At 48.4% G+C, this 27328-nt stretch overlaps 1 protein-coding gene across 2 annotated transcripts in view; it reads right to left on the bottom strand.

Moving 5' to 3' along the window:
• The window catches only part of LOC139753825 (uncharacterized), a 230994-nt gene that overhangs the window by 61347 nt on the left and 142319 nt on the right, over positions 1–27328 (bottom strand). For both annotated transcript variants that reach the window (XM_071670728.1, XM_071670729.1), the window contains exon 2: positions 7979–8092. In XM_071670728.1, coding sequence (XP_071526829.1) covers positions 7979–8092 — 114 coding nt within the window. The remainder of the gene's footprint in view (positions 1–7978; positions 8093–27328) is intronic.

Genomic DNA, 27328 nt, shown 5'->3' with positions numbered 1-27328 from the left:
TGTCTGTCGCCCGGCCATCCCGGTACAGCGTATCACCTCCAGCACCGGTATTGACCAGTGCGTTTAGTCCGGCCATCCCGGGACACAGTCACACCTCCAGTGCTGGTGTTGGTCAGTGTGTGTTGCTCGCCGCCTCGGGTATGGCTAAGATCATCATCACCTCCCCGCCGCCCCCCAGTCATCACCGGTGCTGCTTAGCAGTGTTGCCTGGGCGTCCCGGTTCGGGTCAACAACCCCAGTACAGCCCGGCAGGCTGCAGTATGGTGTATCAGGGTTGGTGAGCGAGTCTTCACTTTGTAAGTCACTTCGACTACGCTGTGTGGAGAGCGAGAGTCATACAGACAACCAAGGCCTCAGCCACAGTCATGCACCCGTTGTCCCACACCTGTTGCTCCTGTTCCAACAGACACACACACACACACACGACCTTGTATCTGTGTTCTTGGAAACCTCTCCCTCTGATGTGGCGTTCGTGACCTGTTGCTGTGGTCTTACTGTCTTCAACAGGTTATCTCATGTGTCCCTCGGTATCATTTCAACCCCGACACGTTCTGTTGTTTCATACCTACTGCCTGTTACGTGCTCCTACTGCACGTTCACCTCATTGAGGATCGTGTCAAATGGCGTCCGGCAGTTGCTTTTACCAGCAGTTGATGGCAAGTGTAACAGCGGCCCTGCTGCAGTCCAGAGCAGCAGCCATGATGACGGCCAGCCCTGCCGAGGGAGGAACTGGACGTGAAGGTGACATTATTACTGCGTGAACTTGGGGTCAACTGACACAGTAAATTGTCAGTTTTTTTCCCCCCCTTGCCCAGGACGTCAGATGTGAGCCTCACTTCCCCTGGCCAGGACGTCAGATGTGAGCCTCATTTCTCCTGGCCAGGGCGTCAGATGTGAGCCTCACTTTCCCTTGCCCAGGACGTCAGATGTGAGCCTCACTTCCCCTAGCCAGGGACGTCAGATGTGAGCCTCACTTCCCCTGGCCAGGGACGTCAGATGTGAGCCTCACTTCCCCTGGCCCAAGGCGTCAGATGTGAGCCTCACTTCTCCTGGCCAGGACGTCAGATGTGAGCCTCACTTCCTCTGGCCAGGACGTTAGATGTGAGCCTCACTTCCCCTTGCCTAGGACGTCATATGTGAGCCTCACTTCCCCTGGCCAGGGCGTCAGATGTGAGCCTCACTTCCCCTGGCCAGGGCGTCAGATGTGAGCCTCACTTCCCCTTGCCCAGGATGTCAGATGTGAGCCTCACTTCCCCTTGCCCAGGGCGTCAGTTGTGAGCCTCACTTCCCCTTGGCCAGGGACGTCAGATGTGAGCCTCACTTCCCCTGGCCAGGGACGTCAGATGTGAGCCTCACATACCCTGGCCAGGGCGTCAGATGTGAGCCTCACTTCCCCTGGCCAGGACGCCAGATGTGAGCCTCACTTCCCCTGGCCAGGAAGCCAGATGTGAGCCTCACTTCCCCTTGCCCAGGGCGTCAGATGTGAGCCTCATTTCCCCTTGCCTAGGACGTCAGATGTGAGCCTCACTTCCCCTTGCCAGGGCGTCAGATGTGAGCCTCATTTCCCCTTGCCTAGGACGTCAGATGTGAGCCTCACTTCCCCTTGCCAGGGCGTCAGATGTGAGCCTCACTTCCCCTTGCCCAGGGCGTCAGATGTGAGCCTCACTTCCTCTGGCCAGGGGGGTCAGATGTGAGCCTCACTTTCCCTTGCCCAGAACGTCATTTGTGAGCCTCACTTCCCCTGGCCAGGACGCCAGATGAATAGCACTAGGTTCCAGCTACAATCAACACCTAGTGTTGTTCTTGTGTTCCAGTTTACTCTGTCCCAGCAACACTCAACTTATTCATCTTTTACGTCATGAAGATACGTGCTGGCTGGAAGGGTCTTCATTCGGTGTGTGCTCCTGGTAAACGACGGAAGAAGATGCCCAGGTGAGAGGAGCTTCACAAGAGAGAGAGAGAGTGTGTGTGTGTGAGAGAGAGAGAGGCGATACACACAACACGCGACGACACACATAACACTGGCAGGCCGTGGCAGACACAGACGTTCTTGATACACAACAAAGATGAGATAGCACCAAATACTCCAGTCGGTCAGGGTAGCCTGGGCTGGCTGAATCTGGTGGTGGTGGTGGTGGTACAAGGTAAGGAGGTGCAGCAACATGGGGTAGGAAGAGAATACATATATTTGGAATACAAATCATGATGATAAGGAGGAAAATGGACCAGGGTGTGGGAGTGGAACAGCTGGTGTCAGAATGGAGCAGCAGGTGTGAGGGTGGAGCAGCAGATGTGAGAGTGAGAGTGAAGCAGCAGGTGTGAGGGTGGAGCAGCAGATGTGAGAGTGAGAGTGGAGCAGCAGGTGTGAGAGAGGAACAGTAGGTGTGAGAGTGGAACAGCAGGTGTGAGAGTGAGAGTGAAGCAGCAGGTGTGAGAATGGAGCAGCAGGTGTGAGAGTGAGAGTGGAGCAGCGGGTGTGAGAGTGGAGCAGCAGGTGTGAGGGTGGAACAGCAGGTGTGAGAGTGAAGCAGAAGGAGTGCGAGTGTAGCAGTGGGTGTGAGAGTGTAGCAGCGGGTGTGAGAGTGTAGCAGCGGGTGTGAGAGGTGGAGGAAGAGCTAAATACAAGCAGCGTGACACCCTGACCAACAACTGCAACTTCCTCCAGAGAGGAAGGCAAGAAACCGGATGTTAAGAACTGCTTTCACCCACTACTGTATAATTATCTAATCCCACCTCATCCCTAATATATTACCACAGTCTACTGCATCGATCGTAGTCTTCTACACTACTGTATTCCGTGCTTCTCATCTATTGTATTACGTGCCTCTAATCTACTGCATTTACGTGCTTCTAATCTAGCATACTACCTGCTCCTAATCTATTGAACTACTTGCTTGTAATCTTCTGGATCATGTGCTTCTACTCGAATGCATAACTTGCTTTTAATCTATTGCATAACGTGCTTTTAATCTATTGCATAACGTGCTTTTAATCTATTGCATAACGTGCTTTTGATCTATTGCATAACGTGCTTTTAATCTATTTGCATTACGTGTTTTTAATCTAATGCATAACGTGCTTTTAATCTATTGCATAACGTGCTTTTAATCTATTTGCATAACGTGCTTCTAATCTATTGCATTACGTGCCTTTAATCTATCGGTTTATGAACATGCAGTATGGTGCATTACGTGCTTTTAATCTATCTGCATTACGTGCACGTAATCTATCGCATCACGTGTTTCTAATAGATTGAGGGGAAACTCTCTAAGACACGGGCACCAATTTAGCCTGGACACTGATCCAGTATGGCGAGCGTGGCTGGCTGGCAGACACCACTGTGATCCTGAGGGAGCGCGTCGCTCTCGCTGTCGGTCATCAGCGTCTGTTGGTAACTCGTCATAATAACTTATTATCTTACTATACGTAAACCTGAACCAACGGTGTATACCTTGATAACTTATCATCATGTTATATGTAAACCTAAACCAACGGTGTATACTTTGATAACTTATTATCTTACTGTACGTATACCTGAACCAACGGTGTATACCTTGAAAACTGATCCCCTTACTATACGTAAGTATACGTGAACCAACGGTGTATACTTTGATAACTTATCATTTACAATACGTAAACCTGAAACAACGGTGTATACTTTGATAACTGATCATCTTACTATACGTATGTATACCTGAACCAACGGTGTATACTTTGATAACTTATCATCTACAATACGTAAACCTGAACCAACGGTGTATACTTTGATAACTTATTATCTTACTGTACGTATACCTGAACCAACGGTGTATACCTTGAAAACTGATCCCCTTACTATACGTAAGTATACGTGAACCAACGGTGTATACTTTGATAACTTATCATTTACAATACGTAAACCTGAAACAACGGTGTATACTTTGATAACTGATTATCTTACTATACGTAAACCTGAACCAACGGTGTATACTTTGATAACTTATCATCTTACAATACGTAAACCTGAACCAACGGTGTATACTTTGATAACTTATCCACAATAAGTGTCCAGGGAACCACAAGCGTAAAGAGGGATGAAAGAACAAATGGATTCTGAGAATATGAGGAAAATTATATTTTCTGATGTGTACGAGTGTACGATGAGGACGTGATGGTAGAGGGAGAACGTGTGAGTGATGACATGTGTACCACACATGACCGGGGGTAGTAGTAGACAGGTGTACGTAATCTCCCGTTAGCCAGGAGTTTACAACGCGTAAATCTACTGAGGAAAGTAGTTTCCATGAGTATGGCATATCTTCTGACTCACCAGTATGACACACACACACACACACACACACACACACACACACACACACACACTCACCAGCAATAAGAGTTTCTCAGTTATCCGTAAACCTGGTAAGATAAACAACTCTCTCAGGCCGACATCTTGGTCAACTTATGGGTGGACCATTGCTGACGTGACTGTGGCAGCATATGCTCACTGTTCCTCCTCCTCCTCCTCCTCCTCCTCCTCTTCCTCCAGGGCGGGACATACGCATCATCAGGTATAATTGGCTGGGAAAATGCATAAATAAGCACTTTAAAGTTTGTATAGAGGCGTGACGTGAGAAATGGCGATACGAGGGTGAAAAAGACGACACTCATTTGTATATAAAAACCGTAACGTACAATTATACCAGGGAGGTAAGTACCTTCTTCCCTTGTGATCGCAGTCATTTGTCCCCTTAGGAGAACTGAGGAGTCAAATCACAACACATGAGCTCATATCACCAAAGTCGTGCTCGCAACACTTTAACAACCCACAAACGAATTCCTTTTCATATTTACGGGGAACAGGTCGACGTGATAACAAGGAGGGGACGGGACAGGTCAAATTAAGGATGGAACCAGGTCGAATTGATTAAGGGGGACAGGTCACAGTAATACGGGGAACAGATAGACTGATGTGGGGGGCGGGGGGATGGGATGGGGGTCGAGTTAACATAAGTTAACATGTTAATACTATCAGACTTGCTCTATTACATCTTTCCTGCTTCAGGGATTTGTGGTTTAACGTGTCTATCAGTTGTGTTGTGCTATCAGTTGTGTTGTACCATCAGTTGTGCTGTACCATCAGTTGTGTTGTACCATTAGTTGTGTTGTACCATCAGATGTGTAGTACCATCCATTATGTTGTACCATCAGTTGTGTTGTACCATCAGATGTGTAGTACCATCAGTTGTGTTGTACCATCAGATGTGTAGTGCCATCCATTATGTTGTACCATCAGTTGTCTTGTACCATCAGTTGTGTTGTACCATCAGATGCGTAGTACCATCCATTATGTTGTACCATCAGTTGTGTTGTACCATCAGCTGTGCGGTACCATTAACAGTGTCGTACCATCAGTTGTCCAGTACTAACCTGCCAGTTTGAGTGGCAAACATCAGTGAACAACAGACCAGGACGGTAATTCCCTGGCTGGCCTGTAATAACGACTGAGGACACTTGGGGCGATGGGCGCGAAGTGTTCACACACACACACACACACACACACACAAGGAGTGGGAAGGGAGGGGAGAGAGAGGAGCAGTGTTTCTCGAAACCCTGCGTGACAAAAGCCGTTTCAGACACTCGTGTCGTGGAACGCGGTCCAATTGGCGGTTCGGGCCATCTTCGGCATCGCCACCGACTTGAGGCAATAAAGGATATTGCAGAAATATTGCAGAAATGTACATCAACTGACTGTTATATTTCTCTCTTGTGTCTCCCCTGATGATGTGATTATTACACGAAAGTGCACTTGGGAACTTTTCGTGTTTCATTTTCCCCGTGGACTCATAGGAATATATATATATATATATATATATATATATATATATATATATATATATATATATATATATATATATATATATATATATATAAGACCAAGCGGCAAAATGTTACGAGCCATTACCACAGCTTACACGGAGGTAACTGTAGGCCACATAACGAAGGACTTCATCAGCGATCATTCGGCGTGGTCGCTGAGGGAGTTTGGGAGTCTCGGAAGACATCCATTTGGTGGGATTATCATGTTGGGCGACGGGTTAGAGCGGCGACTGTACGTGAGGCTGAGATAGTCCAACTCGTGGCCTGACATAAACCCTGGTACTCAGACATCTACCCCCACCACCGTCATACAACGTAATATATGAACCTTAATACGCATTCTTTTACGTTAAGAGATCCCATCAGAGACAGTAGTCATCATGGGGACCAACTGGGCCTTGAGGAGGAGGAGGAGGAGGAGGAGGAGGAGGGGGAGGAAAAGGACAATAACACAGTAAGAGTTTGTGAAGGAGTCTGAATGCACCATATTTCTCTGGTAATTTCTCAATAGCCGGGACGGACGGACGGACGGACGGACATCCTCACAGTGTAGAGTGACTTGTATGATATACACAGATCGGGAAGGCAAACAATTCATGTATAAAATGAAAGATACTTTGGGTAATAAATAAATGAATATATATATATATATATATAAGGTAAGGTCCACGTCACTCACTGTGGGACAGTAGCCATATCCAAGTTCTAAATGAAAAGGTAAATAAAGAAGAGATGATTCAGAAATCATATGAAAAAAAATATACTTCCAAGCATACACAAACAGTAGGATAGGAAAGAAACACAGACTATAAGAGAGCCTCCTCGTACAAATACATATACAGGTGTACGAATATACAAATAAAAGCACAAAGAAACATGGAAAGAAACAGTATTTTCCTTAATGTGTTCAGTGAAGGAAAATTAAACGAATGATCAAAAAGTGGAAAATCTAAGAGAAAAATTCGAGTTAAAAACCAATTTCTCCATCTAGAGTGACGGGAAAGTGAGCGCCTCCCCAGGAGTGACTCCAGTTTACTCTCTTCCAGCCAAGCACTGTGACTACAGCCAGGCACTGTGACTACAGCCAGGCACTGTGACTACAGCCAGGCACTGTGACTACAGCCAGGCACTGTGACTACAGCCAGGCACTGTGTCTACAGCCAAGCACTGTGACTACAGCCAGACACTGTGACTGCAGCCAGGCACTGTGACTACAGCCAGGCACTGTGACTACAGCCAGGCACTGTGACTACAGCCAGGCACTGTGTCTACAGCCAAGCACTGTGACTACAGCCAGACACTGTGACTGCAGCCAGGCACTGTGACTACAGCCAGGCACTGTGACTACAGCAAGGCACTGTGACTACAGCCATGCATTGTGACTATATCCAGGCACTGTAACTACAGCCAGGCACTGTGACTACAGCCAGGCACTGTGACTACAGCCAGGCACTATGACTACAGCCAAGCACTGTGACTACAGCCAGGCACTGTGACTACAGCCAGGCACTGTGACTACAGCCAGGCACTGTGACTACAGCCAGGCACTGTGACTACAGCCAGGCACTGTGACTACAGCCAGGTACTGTGACTACAGCAAGGCACTGTGACTACCGCCAGGCACTGTAACTACAGCCAAGTACTGTGACTACAGCAAGGCACTGTGACAGGAGGACTGAATACCAACCACACTGAAAGCTGAGTGTGGCCACTACTAACAAACTGCACCGAAGTCTAAATGATAATAAATGACTAAAAAAAAAAAAAAAGAAAAAACACATAAGGAAGGAGAGAAAAAAGAGACAATAAATCGACTATATAGAAATAGAGAAGAAGTCAAATTAGAAATAAAAATTGCTGGAAGATACACTACAAATACAGGAGAAAAAAATCTGATGCATCCATTCCCTCTCTTACATTCTTTCTCGAACGTACATTTTTCATTTACCCTCGACCTTCCAAAAACGTTCAGACTCAGCAGCTCTCTCCCTCCCTCCTGGACCCTCTACCCCTAGCAGTGCAGACGGCAGTGTCGTGCGGCAGCAGCAGCAGCAGCACCAGCAACAGCCAGCAGCAGCAGCAGTACAAGAAAGGTTCGTACTATCCAGCGAGTACTCACGGGCCTTAGAGCGAGGTTCCCTGGGTCCGTCCACGGTGACCTTGATGGCTTTGCAGTAGGTGGTGACCTGGGGAGGCGACGTGCTGATGGTGATGGTCAGGTTGAAGCTCTTCCCTGCCGGATACATACAAAGATACAACGTTACTCTCAACGAAACTTACTTGTATGGTTAACTCTTTTTAAAGTAGACCATTCAAGGGATGTCCACAGTTTACACACGGAAGCTTGGTTCCATTTTTTCCTCCTCTATATGATCCTCAATACACTAAAGCCATGCATATAACTAACAGTAAAATAACTATTCATTTTTAAACAATAACACTACTAGTCTATCCCCGTCCCTTGTGCATTACATTGTTGCCATCTTCCAGTCACCAGTGGAGGGGAGATGGTTGACAGTTTCAGGTGTACTGTACTCCTCCTCCTCCTCTTCTCCAGAGCCTTCGCCTTCGCTACAACAAACTGGATCTGAAGTAGGAAAGGTAATCTACCCGTGTCGGCCCCGTGGGAGGCAACGTGCAGCAGGATATCACGTAAAGCTTAATTTCTTTTCTATTTTTACCACAGGCGAGTGTATCATGTACTCCTGCCCACCTTGTGGCCACGGCGTCAAGGATACAGTGTACGAAATGTTCAGTGGAACCCGGCACCAATGACTGGTTTATATAGAAAAAAGTTACGTACTAATTGAACTACTTAACAATAGGCATAAAGTTAGGGGTACTTATTAAGTAGGGTACATTTTTTTTTTTCTTCTATTTTCATAAATGTTCGCTATTCGTTCATGAGCGAGGTGGCGTCCAAAACGTATATGACTGAGCCTTAGAGGATAAATGATCCTCATTTGGCTCTTTCCTCTGATTCTAATTTTGAAAAGTAATACAGGAGAGGTTAAGATTTCCAGCCGCTCCCTCTCAGTCGTCTTCTACGACACGCACGGAGATACATGGGTAGTATTCTCTCTCTCTCTCTCTCTCTCTCTCTCTCTCTCTCTCTCTCTCTCTCTCTCTCTCTCCTACCACCGGGGGATAAAATCAAACATATTTTGCAACGCGCTGTAAGGATGATCTCTTGAGTTCACTCTATCTTACAACAGTCAAGTACAGGGTTGAATGGTGTGAGGGTAGCTTGAGTCAGGCTACAACAACATCAAGGCGTCTATCGATCCTGTTCGTGGAGCTGTATATATATATATATATATATATATATATATATATATATATATATATATATGGTGGGGCTCTTCTGGCAAGGTATTAAAATGGCAGATGGATCAGCTTGGCGTTATCTGGATGAGTTTCATGTGTACAAGACTTTCCTCGAGTTTCTCTCCCGTATGACTGTCGCACAGGTACTCGCAGTTAGACCCAAGTTATCGATAACGGTTCTGACGTGTTAATGGGGTTAACATACGGTACGCGAAAGAAGTGTAAGGTCCAGGATATGTACGGTCTGCTACACGACCCTCCTGGTGCTTGCCTGTGATTACCCGCAACCAAACCCTGTCATTTGTATGGTCAACATGGAGCACCCGGTCTGACCGGTCCTCTCTCTCTCTCTCTCTCTCTCTCTCTCTCTCTCTCTCTCTCTCTCTCTCTCTCTGTCTGTCTCTCTTTCTCTCTCTCTCTCTCTCTCTCTCTCTCTCTCTCTCTCTCTCTCTCTCCACGAAAAGCCTTTCACGCGACAGACAACCAAAAGCGCATTCTTTCCAGGGATATGCAACCAAAATTAACCAACCCTGGGGCCATGGTTCCGCCTCAGTGCTCTGTGATCAGCCCAACAACCAAGGTAAACAACCCTGGAGACGCTAAACCAAGTAATTCTTTCCCTGACACTTATCCCTCCAGGACTGCGTGATGACGGCCGGACATGACATTAAGTCCCCTGCGGGTGGCCTCATGCCCGGGGAAGAGGATGTTTGACGATCTTACTCCGCCGGTAGGCTGGCTGTCTCTACCCGGCCTGGCTCTATGTACCGCACCAGATCTTCGTTTTTCGAAAGGGTGGGTGGTGACAAGACACTCCCTTAACTCCAGGGCAGCAAGCACTAGCAGGAGAAGAAACATCTACGATCTCCGTCTATCTCGAAGGGCACCATCTCATTCGTCTACCGCCTTCGATCCCCCGTGAGTTCTTTCTTTTATCCTCTTGTGGTGTAACGTCGGCGGTAGGGGGCCACAGGAAGACCGGATGGGGCCCACCTCCTGGCTGACTCACAGGCCGGGTCGACGGGAGTCAGACACACGCCCTGACTGACTCACAGGCGGAGGGTTTCTTATGGCAAAGTCAACTAAGTGTTGGGAGACTTGTATAAGCCAGTCTATGTGGCACCTGTTGGCCTCCTGAAAGTGAGTGATGTGTGGGCCGCCCGGCGTCACATATCATTAACGTGTGGGTATCTCCGTCATCACCAAGACCTGGACCCGAGGCACGCGCCTTGCTGCTGCTTCCCACAGTTGCTGTGTCCGGACGAACCACTCGAGGGATAACTATCATGATACCTCCTTCTTTCCACCAGCAGTTAAGCTGTGGAATTCTCTTCCTCCTTCTTCTTTCCCTCGTCCTATAGTCATTCTACATATAAGACTTAGGCCTGCACATGTCTGCGTAGGTGAAGTGAATCTGTAGTCTCTCTCTCTCTCTCTCTCTCTCTCTCTCTCTCTCTCTCTCTCTCTCTCTCTCTCTCTCTCTCTCTCTCTCTCTCTCTCTCTCATCCAGGATGACCTTGACTGGGGCATGTTTTGTCCGTGCCATATCGGTTCGAGGATTCCAACCCAGTCTTGCCGCGTGGTAGGTCTGGGTTCGAATCCTCCACGCCCACAAATAAATCGTCATCGTCTATTCATCTATTCCATGTTGTATATATATATATATATATATATATATATATATATATATATATATATATATATATATATATATATATATATATATCCTGATGACCATGAGAAAAAAATGGACATAAGTGCGAAAGCACTTATCACGTAATCACACCACATTATGTATCATCTCTTACGATGCGACTGCACGAAAGTGCACTTGGGACTTATCGTATGTCATTTTCCCTTTCGGTCACCAGCAAACACCAGGCCACGCGCACCACCGTCACCTACTGCAGTCTACTGCCGATGCTACCACCGACAAAGACGCAGCGACACAACACGCTTAAAGGGGGGGGAAGCCCTTAGCGATGCAGCCAGCGAGAGAGTCTCCAACGGTGGTCACTTTTCCCGGGAATGACGGCTTAGCCCAAGATAATGGCACACACGCAGGGGAACATGGCGTCGTTAACAATTTCAGGCGATTTTTCTCTGACATATAATTACCAAGTGACTCCTCCTGCCATGCCCTCCTCCTCGGCTGTCTTTTATGTTCATGTCATTTTGTGTCCGTGTGTGTGTGTGTGTGTGTGTGTGTGTGTGTGTGTGTGTGTGTGTGTAGGAACGGACATGTGTGTGTGTGTGTGTGTGTGTGTGTGTGTGTGTGTGTGTGTGTGTGTGTGTGTGTAGGAACGGATATGTGTGTGTGTGTGTGTGTGTGTAGGAACGGACATGTGTGTGTGTGTGTGTGTGTGTGTGTGTGTGTGTGTGTGTGTGTGTGTGTGTGTGTGTGTGTGTGTCGGTCAGTTGGTGTGGCTGTCAAGAGAACACTTCCAGGAAATTATTATAAAACATTAAGGCTCAGAGTCGCTCGACTTCAGGAACTGTCGCGGGGAATCAGGAGTGACCGGCATAGATTGTGGGAAGAGAGGAGCGTTGGCCAGCGGCCTCCCCGTCACGCCAGTCCTACATTAATACTCACTCACTGCCCGCGTCACACTCGGTCGCACCTCCATTGTGAATGATATCCTTCCCACACTCACTACTGACAGCTTTTTGTCTCCTGTGCTCCCCTGCACTACGTTCCTCTTGTCGTGCACACGCAATTCCCATGTTCCCCCTCACTCTGTTGGACATGCACTTCCTACGGGATCTGACTACGTTCTGCTTCGAGCATGGACGGAGGAGGGAGGGGATGACCAGCATACAAACGTTTGCTGCAAGGAGAGACCGTACAAACGTTGCCCAGGTCACACCTTCGGTTCCCTGATCTCACATCATTCTCTCCTTTCTTCCTAATGTTTGACTAGGTTTATGTAGCGGCAGAGGCGTCATACAAGACCTGACCCACCACGTCCTCATGACGGAGTGCTCTCGGGCGTCTACAACATACTCATCCCGCCCCCGTAAGCAACACGATATCAGTAAGGTCGACGAACCTCTTACTTATAAAGATGCTGATGACCTCTCCCAGAGCTCTGTCGTATTCCGCCGTGTATACCGTCCCTCTCCCTCCATCCCAGGTCCTCGCCTGATGTGTGGCGGGTCCTACACCCGACGCATCACTTCGCCAACGCATGAAAGCAAAGCACAACCTCTCTAGCACGACCGGGGTCATCCACCAGTCTGTATCAGAACGGAGAGATGAGGCATCTCTTAACACCAGCATATCCTACTACTTGTGGTTCTCATGGCACCAGCTACTACTCCCTTACTACCCTGGCCCCACCTAGCTGCCCCTAAGAACTGGGTTCGTATCTCTAGTTGATACCTAACCTCTACGGAAGGTCTTCTACCCCTACAGGCCGGTCTCCGGGTGAGCCTCGCCGCGTTACTCATTGGTTCAGTCAGGTTGTTTGAGGAAGCGACCCCGTAAGCAGTTAAGTATCCTCCGCAACCTGACTGGACCAGGACGCTTCGTACGTACTCGTCTGGACCCTCATCGAATTTCTCCCATGACCGGTGTATAATGTCCCTAATGGCGGTACGCGCTGGCTTACACAGTTCCGGGTCCATCATGTTTACACCGTTTTCTACCACTGTGCTCCCTGGATCTCTCGATCCCCCTCCCCTAAGGTCTTCCAAACCTCCGGTTGCAATATCGCAGTAGACTGGAAGGCAGCTGGGGGTGGCCATGCTCTCCAGGATTACCTGGGTAAATGATGAACGGTCTCTTCCCGTCTGTGGTCCAGAGAGACAGTCTTAGCTTCAGTGCCTTTTTCTGTCCTTTCCAACTGTTTACATCGTTAAGAGAGCCAGTGTTAGCAGTCACAGATCTCTGACCATTTTCTATGTTTGCTGTCACCCATCTAGAAGTATAATATGGGTATATAACAGTAATCTACTTAAGAGTGTGTTAGTATGTTGTTAGAGACAGTATTTACTTATATCTTTCTTTTTTTCAGTTGGAGACTCTAGGCACGGACGAAAGTCCACACCAAGGCTGAGCCTTACTTGAAACATAAAAGAAAATAAAGAAAGGGGAAAAAAAAAAGAAGAGACAGGGGTAAAAATATTTATGAATTTTGGAGGATGTGGAAAATACAACCTGTCTTTTAAAAAGTGGTGGGTCATAGTTATCTTATACTGAGGGTGAGCAGAACCAGATAACCAGTTTCTTTTCTATGAAGAGTCAACTGTTAGCGTGGTGTGTTCCCTGAAGGTAAGGTCATCAACTGTTAACGTGGTGTGTTCCCTGAAGGTAAGGTCATCAACTGTTAACGTGGTGTGTTCCCTGAAGGTAAGGTCATCAATTGTTACTGTGGTGTGTTCCCTGAAGGTAAGGTCATCAACTGTTAACGTGGTGTGTTCCCTGAAGGTAAGGTCATCAATTGTTACTGTGGTGTGTTCCCTGAAGGTAAGGTCATCAACTGTTACTGTGTCGTGTTCCCTGAAGGTAAGGTCATCAACTGTTACCGTGGTGTGTTCCCTGAAGGTAAGGTCATCAGCCATAATCACTTCGGGGTCTTTTACTCCTCAGGTGGTTGTTTCTGGTCCGGTGTTGTGTGCGCTAGTTTTAAATTCCTTACTTGCCTCAAGAGGACGTTATTTTCGGTGGCCCACCGGAAGGGTTGATTTATGTCCATTTATAGTTTGAAATTGTCTTGTGCTGATGAAATGTTCATTCTTATTCTGGTATCATGCGCTGCGGTTTGTGTCTGTGCGTCTGGCGATGATATACAGTTGAGGTGTTCACAAGAGTTCGCTGGAGAACAGAAGGTTCTTTACGGTGGAGGCGATGGTGTCGACCCTCTTGTTATGGATGGTCTATGTGGACCTTTCCCCGCGTGTCCAGTTATACCCACAGGGCACAACCTGTACACTGAGACACCATGTTATACCCACAGTGGACTTCCTCCGCAGGGGACGTGCAGCGCCTGCGCTAACAGTGCTTCTTTTGCCTCGACGTATAAACATAAAAGTTGCGAGAGAGACTGACTGGGTCCTTAGAGCAGAGTCACGAACACATTGTCAATGGTCTTCTTGATGGTCTGCGGCCTGGTTATTCCATCAGGAACGTGTAATATGGGAGGATTACTGTTTAGCAAGTAGTCATTTTGAGTCATTTACCTTTTAGATGCTCTTTGGCCGAGTAAGCAATGACGTGTACGGCGTCTGTGTGAGCTTCATCTAACTGTCATCATACGAGTGGCGTCTGGGGTTGATGGGATCTGAGGCTCCTGATTCTAACTTTGCAGCTGGTCAGTGCGCTACTTCTAGCGAGGTTTTCTGCTGAGCCAGCGTTGCTGAACAGCCATCCCCATCTCATATACTACCGCTAGCTGACATCTCTTATGAGAGAAGTGACAGCTCAGGTTAGGTATCTCAGACCCTCAACTGCACGACTCTGCATGACGTAATTGATCAACGAATTACAGTATTCGCATATCCGACGGCTTTCGGATTTACTGTAGCGACCAAGACAAAGTATTGCGCACGTCCATTCCACTCAAGGATTTCTTTTTTTTTTTACACTTGGGATGTTGTAAGGGGAATCTCCAACTAGCCTAATCTAAGACTCGCACACGTCCATTCTATTCTGTCACAGAAGTACAGACTGTAATCAAGGATCCACACCTCACACCTTTTATCTTTTTTCTGTTGTTGCTTCTTTTGAGGTTTCGTGAGGGCGGTAAACACTGTATTTGTCTGAGGGTGACATCCCACCCCTTCCTCAACTCGAGTAATGAGTGGCTGGAAACCGAAGATTACCCTACACGTGCATAATGACCGACTCCCATCACAGGCGCCAGCCAGTGAAGACAGGAAACGTGCGCAAGCGCTGACATCGCCAACAGCATGGAGGGATGAACGGCAGCAGAAGCAGAGAGACAAAAAGCACCGAAAGAAAATGCAGATAGAGTAGCTCTATACTGAGCCAACAGGAGTAGAGGGAAAGCAGGAACGAGGGGGAGGTAAAAAAAAAAAAAAACAACACCTCTAAGAGCAGGGAAGCAGGCAACAGCAGAGGAATCGTTGTTAGCAGCAGGAGTTAACTATAGAATCAGCTGCTGCAGCAATACTAACAGCAGCAGCAGCAGCGGCGGCCACATGAGCCTAGCCTGGTTAGAGAAACTGTTGAGGAAAAGTTGCAGCGGCTGTCATACCAATATCAGTTACAATACCAGCGGTTCCCACGATAGAAGAAACACAGTTACCATCGGGAAACAGAGTCAGCTCAGTCGAGCGACACTACACGAGAGTTAGGCAAGATGCAGCCACAGAGGATACGTCTAGAACACCAAGATACATATCAGTATTATCACTACCTAGCCTTACGATCAGTTCTGAGGTTCCTGCAGCTTCCGTACCGCGCTACCTACGTGAAGAGGGTAAGGTCGGGCTCCTTTGGGGCTCGATCGTCCTCGGCGACTCTGTACTCTTTTTCCGCTTTTCTGAACAGCTTCGACGAAGGTTACCTCTCGCTCGCGGCGCTACCATGTGCAGACTAAGTCCGGAGGGGTGTAATGGTCCACTTTAACACAGGGAGACAGGACGCCGTTCCAAGCTACACAACACGTCAACAAACCATCTTCCTCCACCTCCACGACTCCGTGATGAGCCATCCGTTCCTCGACACTCACAGACCCTGGCTACTTCACATGGATAATCCAGTGGTCGTCACTCATGTACTGCTTGACTGTTCCTTGGGTGAGCATCGCCCCTTTCCTTCACTATCATCTTTCAAAACAAAGCTTAGGAACATGTATCACCTTGACCCCAAATGGTAGGATAACAAGCTCACATTCTCCGTCGAAAGTGTCAGCCATGTCACCTTCGGTGTCAATGCAAGGGCAGCAGAGAGATCAGACAGAAGAGCAGCTGCAGCACATGCAACAGCAGCAGCCAGAAGACCAGCAGGGAGGCAGCAGCAGCAGCAGCAGCAGCAGTACCACCATGACAAGGACAGATGAGGGGGGAGGAGGGAGTGGTTGGTGTTGGGGTCAGGCTGACGTTGACTGAGGAAGGTGTGCCACTCCGTTCATCGGAAGTCCTCTATTACCACCAACACATACAACCACTGCACCTCCCCAGCCTGGCTATACCTCCCCAGGTGTTGTCCCCAGCCTGCCTATACCTCCCCGCTTGCTGCCCAAGCCTGGCCGAGTCCCCGGCCGCTGCCCAAGCCTGCCACCTCCCCAGCTGCTACCCCAGCCTGGCCATCTCCCCAGCTAAAACCCAGCCTGGCAATCTCCCCAACTACGGGGTCATGATGATTCGTGTTGACGGACCTCAAAACTCGACCAGTTTTGGTCTTCTGGGAAGGCACTAAGTTCTCATATTCAAGGCGACCACTTGAATATGTTCTCAAGCACTTCGTGAAGGGGAAAGTGAATATATCAGAAGAATCGTTGGCTTCCGGTTGCCGATCACAGAGTCAGTGGTTTGACAACATCGGTTCGCATAATGTGTGTGTGTGTGTGTGTGTGTGTGTGTGTGTGTGTGTGTGTGTGTGTGTGTGTGTGTGTGTGTGTCAAGAGGTCCGACGTTGGCGATGGTTCATGCATGGATCATGGTCTCAGGGCAAACATGCTGGTCCTCCAGGCTCTCCAACCATCACCTAGACATCCTCCAACACTTCGAGAAGAAGCTACAGCACCACGCTCGCCACGGTCACCTCCCACAACCTGAGGTTATTCGTTCTCGAGTTGAAGTTCCGCACCACAACCGCATCGAGCTGGTACAGAATGCTACGGGGAATAGCCCATGGCAACCACTGTTGACATTAATCAATGATCACAAGACTGCCAAGTCAACATCTGTGTAATGATTGACTATTTGATCCACTCCTCTCATGCTGCAGCCCTGTCGCCGAAGCTGGGTAGTTTCTACCTACATTTGGCGGCAATCAACTCCATTAATCTACGATAATACTACTATCAATATCTTTCCTTTTAGTCATCAATATTGTAGACATTACTATTACCTCTGCTGCTACTACTACTACGACTACTACTACAGACGTATACTTCATGCAGACTCGTTCAAGACCTAGCCATTCACACTTGTAGGTAAATGATACCTGGGCGTGACATTCGGCCCGCAGTTCATCCAGCTGTTCATCCCCCCACCTCCCTCAGGGACATCGAAAAATATGAAATCGCATATGTAGACCATCGCTTGCATGTAGACACATATGTACACAGACATATACAAGCATCATGACGTTTATGCAGTCATATACACATGGATACATATATACACACACAAAGATACATATCACCACAGACATGTATACAGCCACAGACCAGCACGAACCTACACGTATGCGCAAAGGTACGTATATATATATGCAGAGATACATGTATGCGCAAGGATAATGTATGCGCGGATAATTTATGCACCAAGATACATATATGCATTGGAGACGGAGAAGACGGGAAAAAATAACATATTTGCATGTAATTATAGAGAGTGGGTGATTACTGCTGAAATGTTCCCAGGGGGGACCTTACCTGCCTGGGAACGCCACCTGCTTCCATCGTACTCCCACACACTCTACTCTACCCCACCTCTATCTCCCACACACTTTACTCTCCCACACACTCTACCCCACCTCGATCTCCCACACACTTTACTCTACCCCACCTCTATCTCCCACACACTTTACTCTCCCACACACTCTACCCCACCTCTATCTCCCACACACTTTACTCTCCCACACACTTTACTCTCCCACACACTCTACTCTACCCTACTTCTATCTCCTACATACTCTGACTTTACCCAACCTCTATCTCCCACAAACTTTACTCTCCTATCTCTATCTCCCACATACTCTACTCTACCCCACCTCTATCTCCCACACACTTTACTCTCCCACACACTCTACTTTCCCACCCACCTCTCTATTTCCCACATACTCCACTCTCCCAACTCTATCTCCTACATACTCTACTCTACCCCACCTCTATCTCCCACACACTCTACTCTACCCCACCTCTATCTCCCACATCCTCTACTCTCCCCATCTATCTCCCACACCCTCTACTCTCCCCATCTATCTCCCACGCCCTCTACTCTCCCCTTCTATCTCCCACACCCTCTACTCTCCCCCACCTCTATCTCCCACACCCTCTACTCTCCCCCACCTCAATCTCCCACACACTCTACTCTCCCCATGTGTCTTCCACACCCTCTACTCACCGGTCTGTTTCACCGGACTGGAAGCCTGCAGCGTTAACATTTTCTGACAAGTAATATTCTAGCTGTCGGAAACCTTTATCAAACAGAAAAAAAACAACAAACTCAACACAGAGAAAATCTGATACACTTTCTTACGCGTTGAGAAAAAAAGATTTCTTTTTTTCTTTTTAAAAGAACCAGAAACATTCACCAAATCAACAAGAGATAAAAGTGTGATTTAGGCCTCGTTCACACTGGCGTGTGTTACTTGACGTCGCGTTTGATAATACAGACATCAGCGGGAGGGGAAAAATTTCGCGCGGGGAGAAAGGGGGCAAGATATAGCAAGCAAGACCTGCGCTGCTGGCTCGCGACTGGGGAAAGAGAGAGAGAGAGAGAGAGAGAGAGAGAGAGAGAGAGAGAGAGAGAGAGAGAGAGAGAGAGAGAGAGAGAGAGAGAGAGAGGGAGGAGGAGGAGGAGGAGGGAGGACACGCATCGCGCATGCTCGCGATGTTCATATACAAGTGGAGCATTGAGGACGAGCGGGGTTTTTCTTCCTTGGTCTAGCGTGTCAGATGTGGTTCATCTGTGGAGGAGGCACAGGACGCTGTACAGTGCCTCGGATTATTCATCTTTATTTGGTAAGTATTCACAGTGAATTGTGATTACGAATATGTGTTATATATCCGTGTATACGGTTATCTATCAATCTCTCTATCGATATATACATTATATATCTCTCCATCGATCAATCTATCTATCGATATACGCTAAATATCTCTACATCTGTCAATCTATGTTTCGATATACGCTGAATATCTCTACATCTGTCAATCCATCTATCGATATACGCTGAATATCTCTACATCTGGCAATCTATCTATCGATATACGTTAAATATCTCTCCATCTGTCAATCTATCTATCTATCTATATACAGTGATGGTTGATCTTGAAAGCGCAATAAAGTACTTCAAAACGACGCCATAGGAAACTATCATGACACTGCATTACTCACAATTACTCATCCAGCGATTACCACGTCTTTTCTCCATAACTTTATTCATCACCAACACACACACACACACACACACACACACACACACACACACACATGACCCCTCTCACTGACGTCCTCCATCATGAACATCTGCAGGCACACTGAGCACTGGACACGCTCGTGTGAGGGGCTAACAACACAGAGCAACCCATCCGACCTTAAACCCCTTCGGGCACGACGGAACGACCCCTTAAGCACGACGGAACGACCCCTTAAGCACGACGGAACGACCCCTTCAGCGCGACGGAACGACTCTTGAACACGATGGAACGACCCCTTGAGCACGACGGAACGACCCTTGAGCACGACGGACCGACCCTTGAGCACGACGGAACGACCCTTGAGCACGACGGAACGACACGAGCATGAAGGTACGACCCCTTGAGCACCAAGGTATAAACCCTAAGGCATGATGACGTGACCTTTGACCTGACCTTCAAGAGTGTGTGGTTTACCTGGCGTACAGTTTAGAGGTCTTGTACTCCTACTGCTAAGGCTTTGGGGGGGGGGGTAGTGGTTCTAAACTGCTGAGCTGGGACGGTGGTCGACCAGGCTATTGGAAGCCACGGCTCGACAACCTGGTCGTCGATCAACCCAGCAGCCTGACTAAAAACCCGGGTCGTAGAGATGCAAGATTTCCCAAATCTGCGCCAGGTACACACTACACCCTTCAGGGTCAGGTCAAAGGTCACACCATCACATCCAAGGGTCATGGGTCGTACCGTCGTGCTCAAGGGTCGTACCGTCGTACTTAAGAAGTTAGGGATAACCAAACAAGTGCGCCATAATTGTCATGTTGTTTGCGATATATGAGATACCTTGTGTGCTGGCGAACAAGACGCATGTGCTGGAGAAGCATTCCAACACCAGTTGCGTACAAGCACCGCTTAGTCCTCACCTCTCGCGCTAAGGAAGCGCTTCTCGCTAAGGTTGCTCTTGAGACATCGCTCATGCCTCCCGTGGTCCTTGCCTCTACGCCAGACTCGAGAATCAAACATGAGCAATGCAGGGAGACGAGGCACCACAGTGACACAAAGAAATACATGGCTATAGAACAGGAGCGGTAGCCTAATCTTCGCCAGCAGCTACCATTCCTGCTTTAAAAGTCCTCGCTGTCTATAAATTACCTGAAAAAAAAAACGGGAAAAATATTGAATAAGTTAGTTTTTGCCTACGGGGGAAAGCTGTGGTCTCTTCGCTAGTCGCGGCTCCCGATAATGACGCCCCGAGCGCCGGCCTCCTTTCCTGTATGCCTCCTCCTCCTCCTCCTCCTCCCGGTAACGGCCGGTTCTACGCTCGCTGAGCTCTTCATGAATCTTAATTTACGGCAAGTCCATTCTAGAGGCGTCAACACAGAGATAAGTAATAGCATCGTCCTTCGTGAGGGATTAACCGGGCAAAATACAGTAATCGGATAGGTACGTTCCATCGTCTTCCCGCCATTTTGTGCCCTGACCTTTGCACCGGTGACATCTAGTGGTCGCGCTCCCAACTAATCACCGGCAGTCTCGCGCGCTCATCACCCAACCCGGCGTTATGAATGCCTACGGCGCTGATGCCGGGGGGAAGTGTAGGCGGCCTTGGCAGCGATGCTGATTAACGCTGACTTTTGTGGCATCATTATCACCCGGCTGAAGGTCGCTCACGACCGTAGAGACGCCAGTCTATCGGGATTTCGTCGGGGTGCGGGGAAGGGGCCCCGCCCCACACACACACACACACACACTGCCCCGGCGACATCTTGGAAGTGATGGTGGTGCAGTGTTTCCTCGGTGAAGGGTTTATGGCCGTCGCCATGATTTATAGCGCCCTTATTGTTGGGGTTGGGAGGGAGGGAGGAGCAGCAGCAGGTCACGTGTGATGATGGGGGCGACAAGTGTAGCCCTCTAACCCTGCCTAGACGCCTTACACCCGCACCAGAACGGCTGCTGGCGATGCGGGTGAAGTACTGTAGGGGGTGTGTGAGGTGGTGATGACGATGGTGGTGATGGGGGGGGTTAAATGGGCGGTGGTGATGATTACGTCAGTGGAGGTGGTGGCGAGATGGCGGCTGTGGTGGTGGTGGTGAAAGGTGGTGGGTGAGCGTCGATGACACCTGTGGTGGTGGAGATGGCTATGGCGGGGGGGCGTCGCCGATGGCGCTGACGACGGAGGAGGAGATTTCGGTGGCGGGGGTGGCGGCGGTGGCAGTGGTGGTGGTCATGGGAGACGTTCAGGTCACACTAAAAACGTTACGTACGATCCTCCACATCACCCAGTCACTCTCAATTCATTTTGGTAAACTGTTCACTCACCACGTAAACTGCTAATTGACTCATTCAGTATTACCAAGTCCCGGTCAACACTCGTCTCGCACCGTCAACTTCTCATTGACCTAAATCAGTAAGGGCCCCACAGAGTCCCTGGACCATTTTCGTGCATTCTGTATTCTCTTTCGCGCCATCGCCCCACTCCCTCCCTGGTGTAAATTCGGCGCCCTTGCGGCAGAATTAGGAACCAAGCTTCCTCCTGCTCAAGTGTACCTTCTGCAGCGCCCCAGCCTGCGGCCAGCACCTACTCACTCGCCTGCTACGACGGTACTCCTGCTTCACCAGCAGGTGGACCTCACGGATACAAAGATTCCCCTCCCAGACACCTGCTGTAAGCGCTAGCAACCCCCCTGCGTACAGCCAGGATAAGGATGTTCGTATTTTGTTACCTTTGAGACACGTTGCAAAATCTCCCTGACCGCTACACAAAGCTAGCAATCCTGCTTGACCGCTACACAACCTCTGCAATCCTGCTTGACCGCTACACAACCCTAGCAATCTTGTTTGACCGTTACACAACCCTAGCAACCCTTCCAACCTTAGCAATGCTCCTTGACCGCTACACACAGCTAAGAATCCTTCCTGACCGCTAAACAACCTTAGCAATTCAGCTTGGCCGCTACACAAGCATAGCAATCCTGTCCGATCACTACGCAACCTTATCAATTCTCCTTGACCGCTACATATAGCTAAGAGTCCTGATTGAACGCTACACAACCCTAGCAATCCTGCTTAACCATCACTCACAGCTAACAATTCAGCTTGACCGCTACAAACCCTAGTAATCCTGCTTGACCGATACGCAACCCTAGTAATCCCGCTTGACCGCTGCACAAAGCTAACAATCCTGCTTGACCGATACGCAACCCTAGCAATCCCGCTTGACCGCTGCACAAACCCTAGTAATCCTGCTTTCCACCACGCAATACTGACATCCCTGCTAGCCCCGCCCTATGGGGGACGTCAGACTGAAAACATGGCCACCAGAAATAAGACCAGTGATAAGAATAGCTGCAAGATTTTTCCTTATCTAATTTTGAGTGGGATGGGCGCCTTAGCTTAACTGTGGCGGCCTTGCTCGTCCTCCATATCAGGTGGCAGTGAAGGGCTGCTGACGTGTCGGGGTTCGTCACCCTCCCGAGTAGGACATAGACTTATGACATCAAGTCCCACAAAGTTCTTTATTTACACTACAGTTTCTCTGTCGTACGGCGAATTCATCTACTGGGTGCAAAAACTGGATGCAGTCTCACAATTTCCATGTTGTGTTTGATGATCAACGACAAAATGTGTTATTTCTGCACATTTATCCCCAGAAGGTTCTAGAATGTGTTATTTCTGCACATTTATCCCCAGAAGGTTCTAGAATGTGTTATTTCTTTACATTTATCCCCAGAAGGTTCTAAAATGTGTTATTTCTCTACATTTATCCCCAGAAGGTTCTAGAATGTGTTATTTCTGCACATTTATCCCCAGAAGGTTCTAAAATGTGTTATTTCTCTACATTTATCCCCAGAAGGTTCTAAAATGTGCTATTTCTCTACATTTATCCCCAGAGGATTCTAAAATGTGTTATTTCTCTACATTTATCCCCAGAAGGTTCTAGAATGTGTTATTTCTGCACATTTATCCCCAGATGGTTCTAGAATGTGTTATTTCTGCACATTTATCCCCAGAAGGTTCTAGAATGTGTTATTTCTTTACACTGATCCCCAGAAGGTTCTAAAATGTGTTATTTCTTTACATTTATCCCAGAGGGTTCTTTACCCTCTCACAATCTGAGCCACGGTGTTCTAGTGCTCGCTCACATCTCCGGCCATATACCTTACAATTCATATGATTAACGATGCCTAAATGGTAAGAGGCGCCAGTAATGTCTGAAGCCAAAGCCTTTAGCCCAACACCTGAAGCAAATACACGAATGCGAATACACATGCATAAGCAACAGCAGCAAGAGAGGGTGGCCTCCCACCTCTTCTGCTCTCCTCACACCCTAACATTGGCTCTGGGGTTAGACGAAAGCATGAGAGAAATAGATCAAACATTCTTTAATATTTCATATATGTTACGTATGAACCTCGTCGCCGTTTCCTACGTTTCTTTATGATCCTTGACGCAAAAAACATGAGCGACATCACGCGCGCGCTTCACATAACTGTCCAGGAATTAAATTGCCATGACGTGTAATTATGTTATCTTTATCAGCTGGAAGAGTGACAGTCGTCGGGGGAACTGTGGAGTTTAAAACCAGCGACTTTGGGACGTAAAAGGCCGTACATCCAGACAGCCTTCAGAACCGGGAGGACGGGAGATTCCAGCACCACCCGAGATACTCACTATGTGGCTGCCACGACCAGAGAGACGCTCCTCCTAAGGAAAATAGGACGTTTACACTGAACTACCACACGTATGGCATTAGGAGGGACTCTGTAACGTTAGTAATGCGTGCTGGCGCTGCGGGTGCCGTGGGGGTCACACAGGATGCCTTGTACGCCATCCTAGGAAAATCTCTGACGTACACAGGAAAATAATTAACTTTTACTGCGTCACGCTTACCTAATGTACATATCGTCTTCGTATGACATTTAAGGCTCTTACGTATCATTGTTTTTATAGTTGTGGTTTGGGGCTCCCGAGGGCGACACAACCCCCCCCCCCCCAAGCCCTCACCCACATGCTACTCCTCGACCCAGCCCTCACCCACACACTACCCTATAGACTAGCACTCTTAAGCCCAGCCCTCACTACTCAGTGCCTCTCAGCCCTGCCCTTCCATCATACGCTGCCTCGCAGCCCTGACTTTGCATCATATGCTGCCTCGCAGCCCTGACTTTGCATCATATGTTGCCTCTCAACCCCGTCTTTGCATCATACGCTGCCTCTCAACACTGTCCTTGCATCATACGCTGCCTCGCAGCCCTGTCTTTGCATCACACGCTGCCTCGCAGCCCTGCCCTTCCATCATACACTGCCTCTCAGCCCTGCCCTCAACCGCCTAGTGGCAATCCTCCATGAATTACATTCTACATGCCAGCACCCGTCCAGGTATACATCAACCTATGTTTAATTCATTACAAGAGGATAGAGAGCCTCTGTCAGGCTCTTTCTTTACATGAACAATACTTCACATTACCATCTGTGTGTGTGTGTGTGTGTGTGTGTGTGTGTGTAACATACTATGGAGGTAGTCTAGTCTTGAGACGGAGGCGGCACACGCCACTGAAAACCAAGCCCGACCACAGCTCTCACCTCCCGTCACATGAGACGAGACACTACTAACACACATACACTCACAACTGAGCTCTGACCACGGCTCTCACCTTGAGTCAAACAAGACGACACAGTTGTAAGACACATTCAACAGCGCGCCAGTCACTTGGCTGATCACCTCCTGGGAACCATCTTCGTGAGGAATACACTTTACTCACTGTTTCTTTCATAGATAAAAAAAAAAATAATGCAATGTTTTGGGTCACGTATTATTGTTTTTCATGATTCTTCCACATCTGAAATGTCTCTGAGTTACAGGGGACTGTATGACACACATTACCTCAGAACCCATCGTAATGTAAGACTTCCCAGCCCACCTGCCTCTACCCAGGGACGTCCCTGCCTCCGTCAGAAGTAACCTCTCCCATCAGATGTAACGTTCCTCGCTTCCGTAGCTTCTCTTACTTATCCTTCTGCTTCTACCACTTCCTCCTTGGTTATCAGGTCATGTGGAGTGCTTGGGTCTTCCTAACTAGACCATGTGCTGAGCAAAACGGCCAGACAGACGAATATCCAACGGCAAATGTTACCTGTTCTTTCCCTGTGGGGCCACGAGCACTGGATGTCTTGCTGGACTCCCAGCCACGGGGCAGGACCACGGGGCACACAGCCCCACATACCGCCCCATGCCTCACCCTCTACAATCACGCATCAAAGCACCCTAACCCACTATCGCCCATGTTACAGCCACAATACTGACCAACACACAACCAAATCATACCCCATACCAATCCCCAAACTCACCTTTAGGTTATAAGGCCTTATTCAGGATTAAAGCTCCCGTATTCATCATATCCAACTCACACTCACCATCACCTTATAACCTCACACCACCATACTCATACATTCAGCCTCACCCACCACTTTATCCCTACCTCTACTGTGCGCGTCATGTCGACATACACCGCCATCGCGTACCATCACGTCACTTTAACCCAGGATTACTAAATTAGAATCAGTCGTGAATAATCAGTTCAAAAAAACCCTGGCAGGACGTCGTCATCCGCTTCATCCAACACGGCCGACTGTGATTCGTCAGCCAGTAAAAGCACCCGGGCTGGGTCAAGAGGTCATCTCCACCGCCGGTAGTTACGGGTTCTCCTTTAACTGCTCAATTATACCTGATCTGGGCGAAAACTCCACCACCATATGGTAGCCGAGGCTAACCCGCCTTATGACAGGGATTCGCGGAATGCAAATTCTAGGTCGAGCAGAGGCGCGGCGGAGCATGACCAGCCGAAAACACATCCACTGGTCGCCAGGTGGCGTCGCTTTCTTACCTCCACTGTGCCACCATCACCTGCACCAACAGCAGCAGCATTGTGAGGGGTTCAGGTGGCATTTCAGAGATGGTGGTGGGAGGGAGGACCAAGACCTTCCGTTCTCCTGCCGCCGCCCCCGTTCGCCACACCAATCGCAAGCAGCGGTGAAGCGGGATGGGAAGGCGCCTGATGAAATATGGGAAATGACCGAGCCTCCACTTCCACGCATCAAACCACATATTGGGAAGCCATTAAAGATAAAGGGAGGCCGCTGACACCCGCCACATCACGTCCCAGGCAGGCCCCTCACTCATACACACAGGTTCACCATTCATCGCAAGGCCAAGAAGATAATAAGACTCGTACCTGTTTTTTTTCTTCAGCAGTAAAGGATGTGTATAACTATGAATGCTACGAGATTTGATTCAATGATTACACTCGTAACGGTGTATACGAGGAAGATGAACACACCGTAACGTTCCCTTCTAAGTTTGCTGAGGAGGCATGGGCAATTGAAGCCCTAATCTATATATATATATATATATATATATATATATATATATATATATATATATATATATATATATATATATATATATTCTAACCAGGCATCCATTTTATCAACCAATCCCTAAGGAGGGATGAACAGTTGGGTTGACTGCTGCAAGCCAGAATCGACATCACGCGTTCGACCCTGGGCGACCCATGAACGCATTATGGTCAGCAACGCCAACCGCTGCACCACAGAGGCTCGCATACCCAGGAACAGAACTCCTGACATGAAGAAACACATCACGTCGTTCGCTCAATATGATATGATTACTGGCTCACTGGTCCTCGCTGTCACTCGTACCCTCACAAGTACCTGGAGGAGTGACGAAAAGGTACTGAACCAGTGGCACTCGCATCCCATATCATGCATCATGCTCGAGTGGCCTAAGGCACTCAAGAGGCCTTAGGTACAAGTTGAAGGATTGGATCCAATAATCTACATAACCCGGGACA

The sequence above is a fragment of the Panulirus ornatus genome, chromosome 15, assembly GCF_036320965.1.
Source record: "Panulirus ornatus isolate Po-2019 chromosome 15, ASM3632096v1, whole genome shotgun sequence".
Classification (NCBI taxonomy): Eukaryota; Metazoa; Arthropoda; class Malacostraca; order Decapoda; family Palinuridae; genus Panulirus; species Panulirus ornatus.
This window is presented reverse-complemented; position numbering and strand designations above follow the sequence as displayed.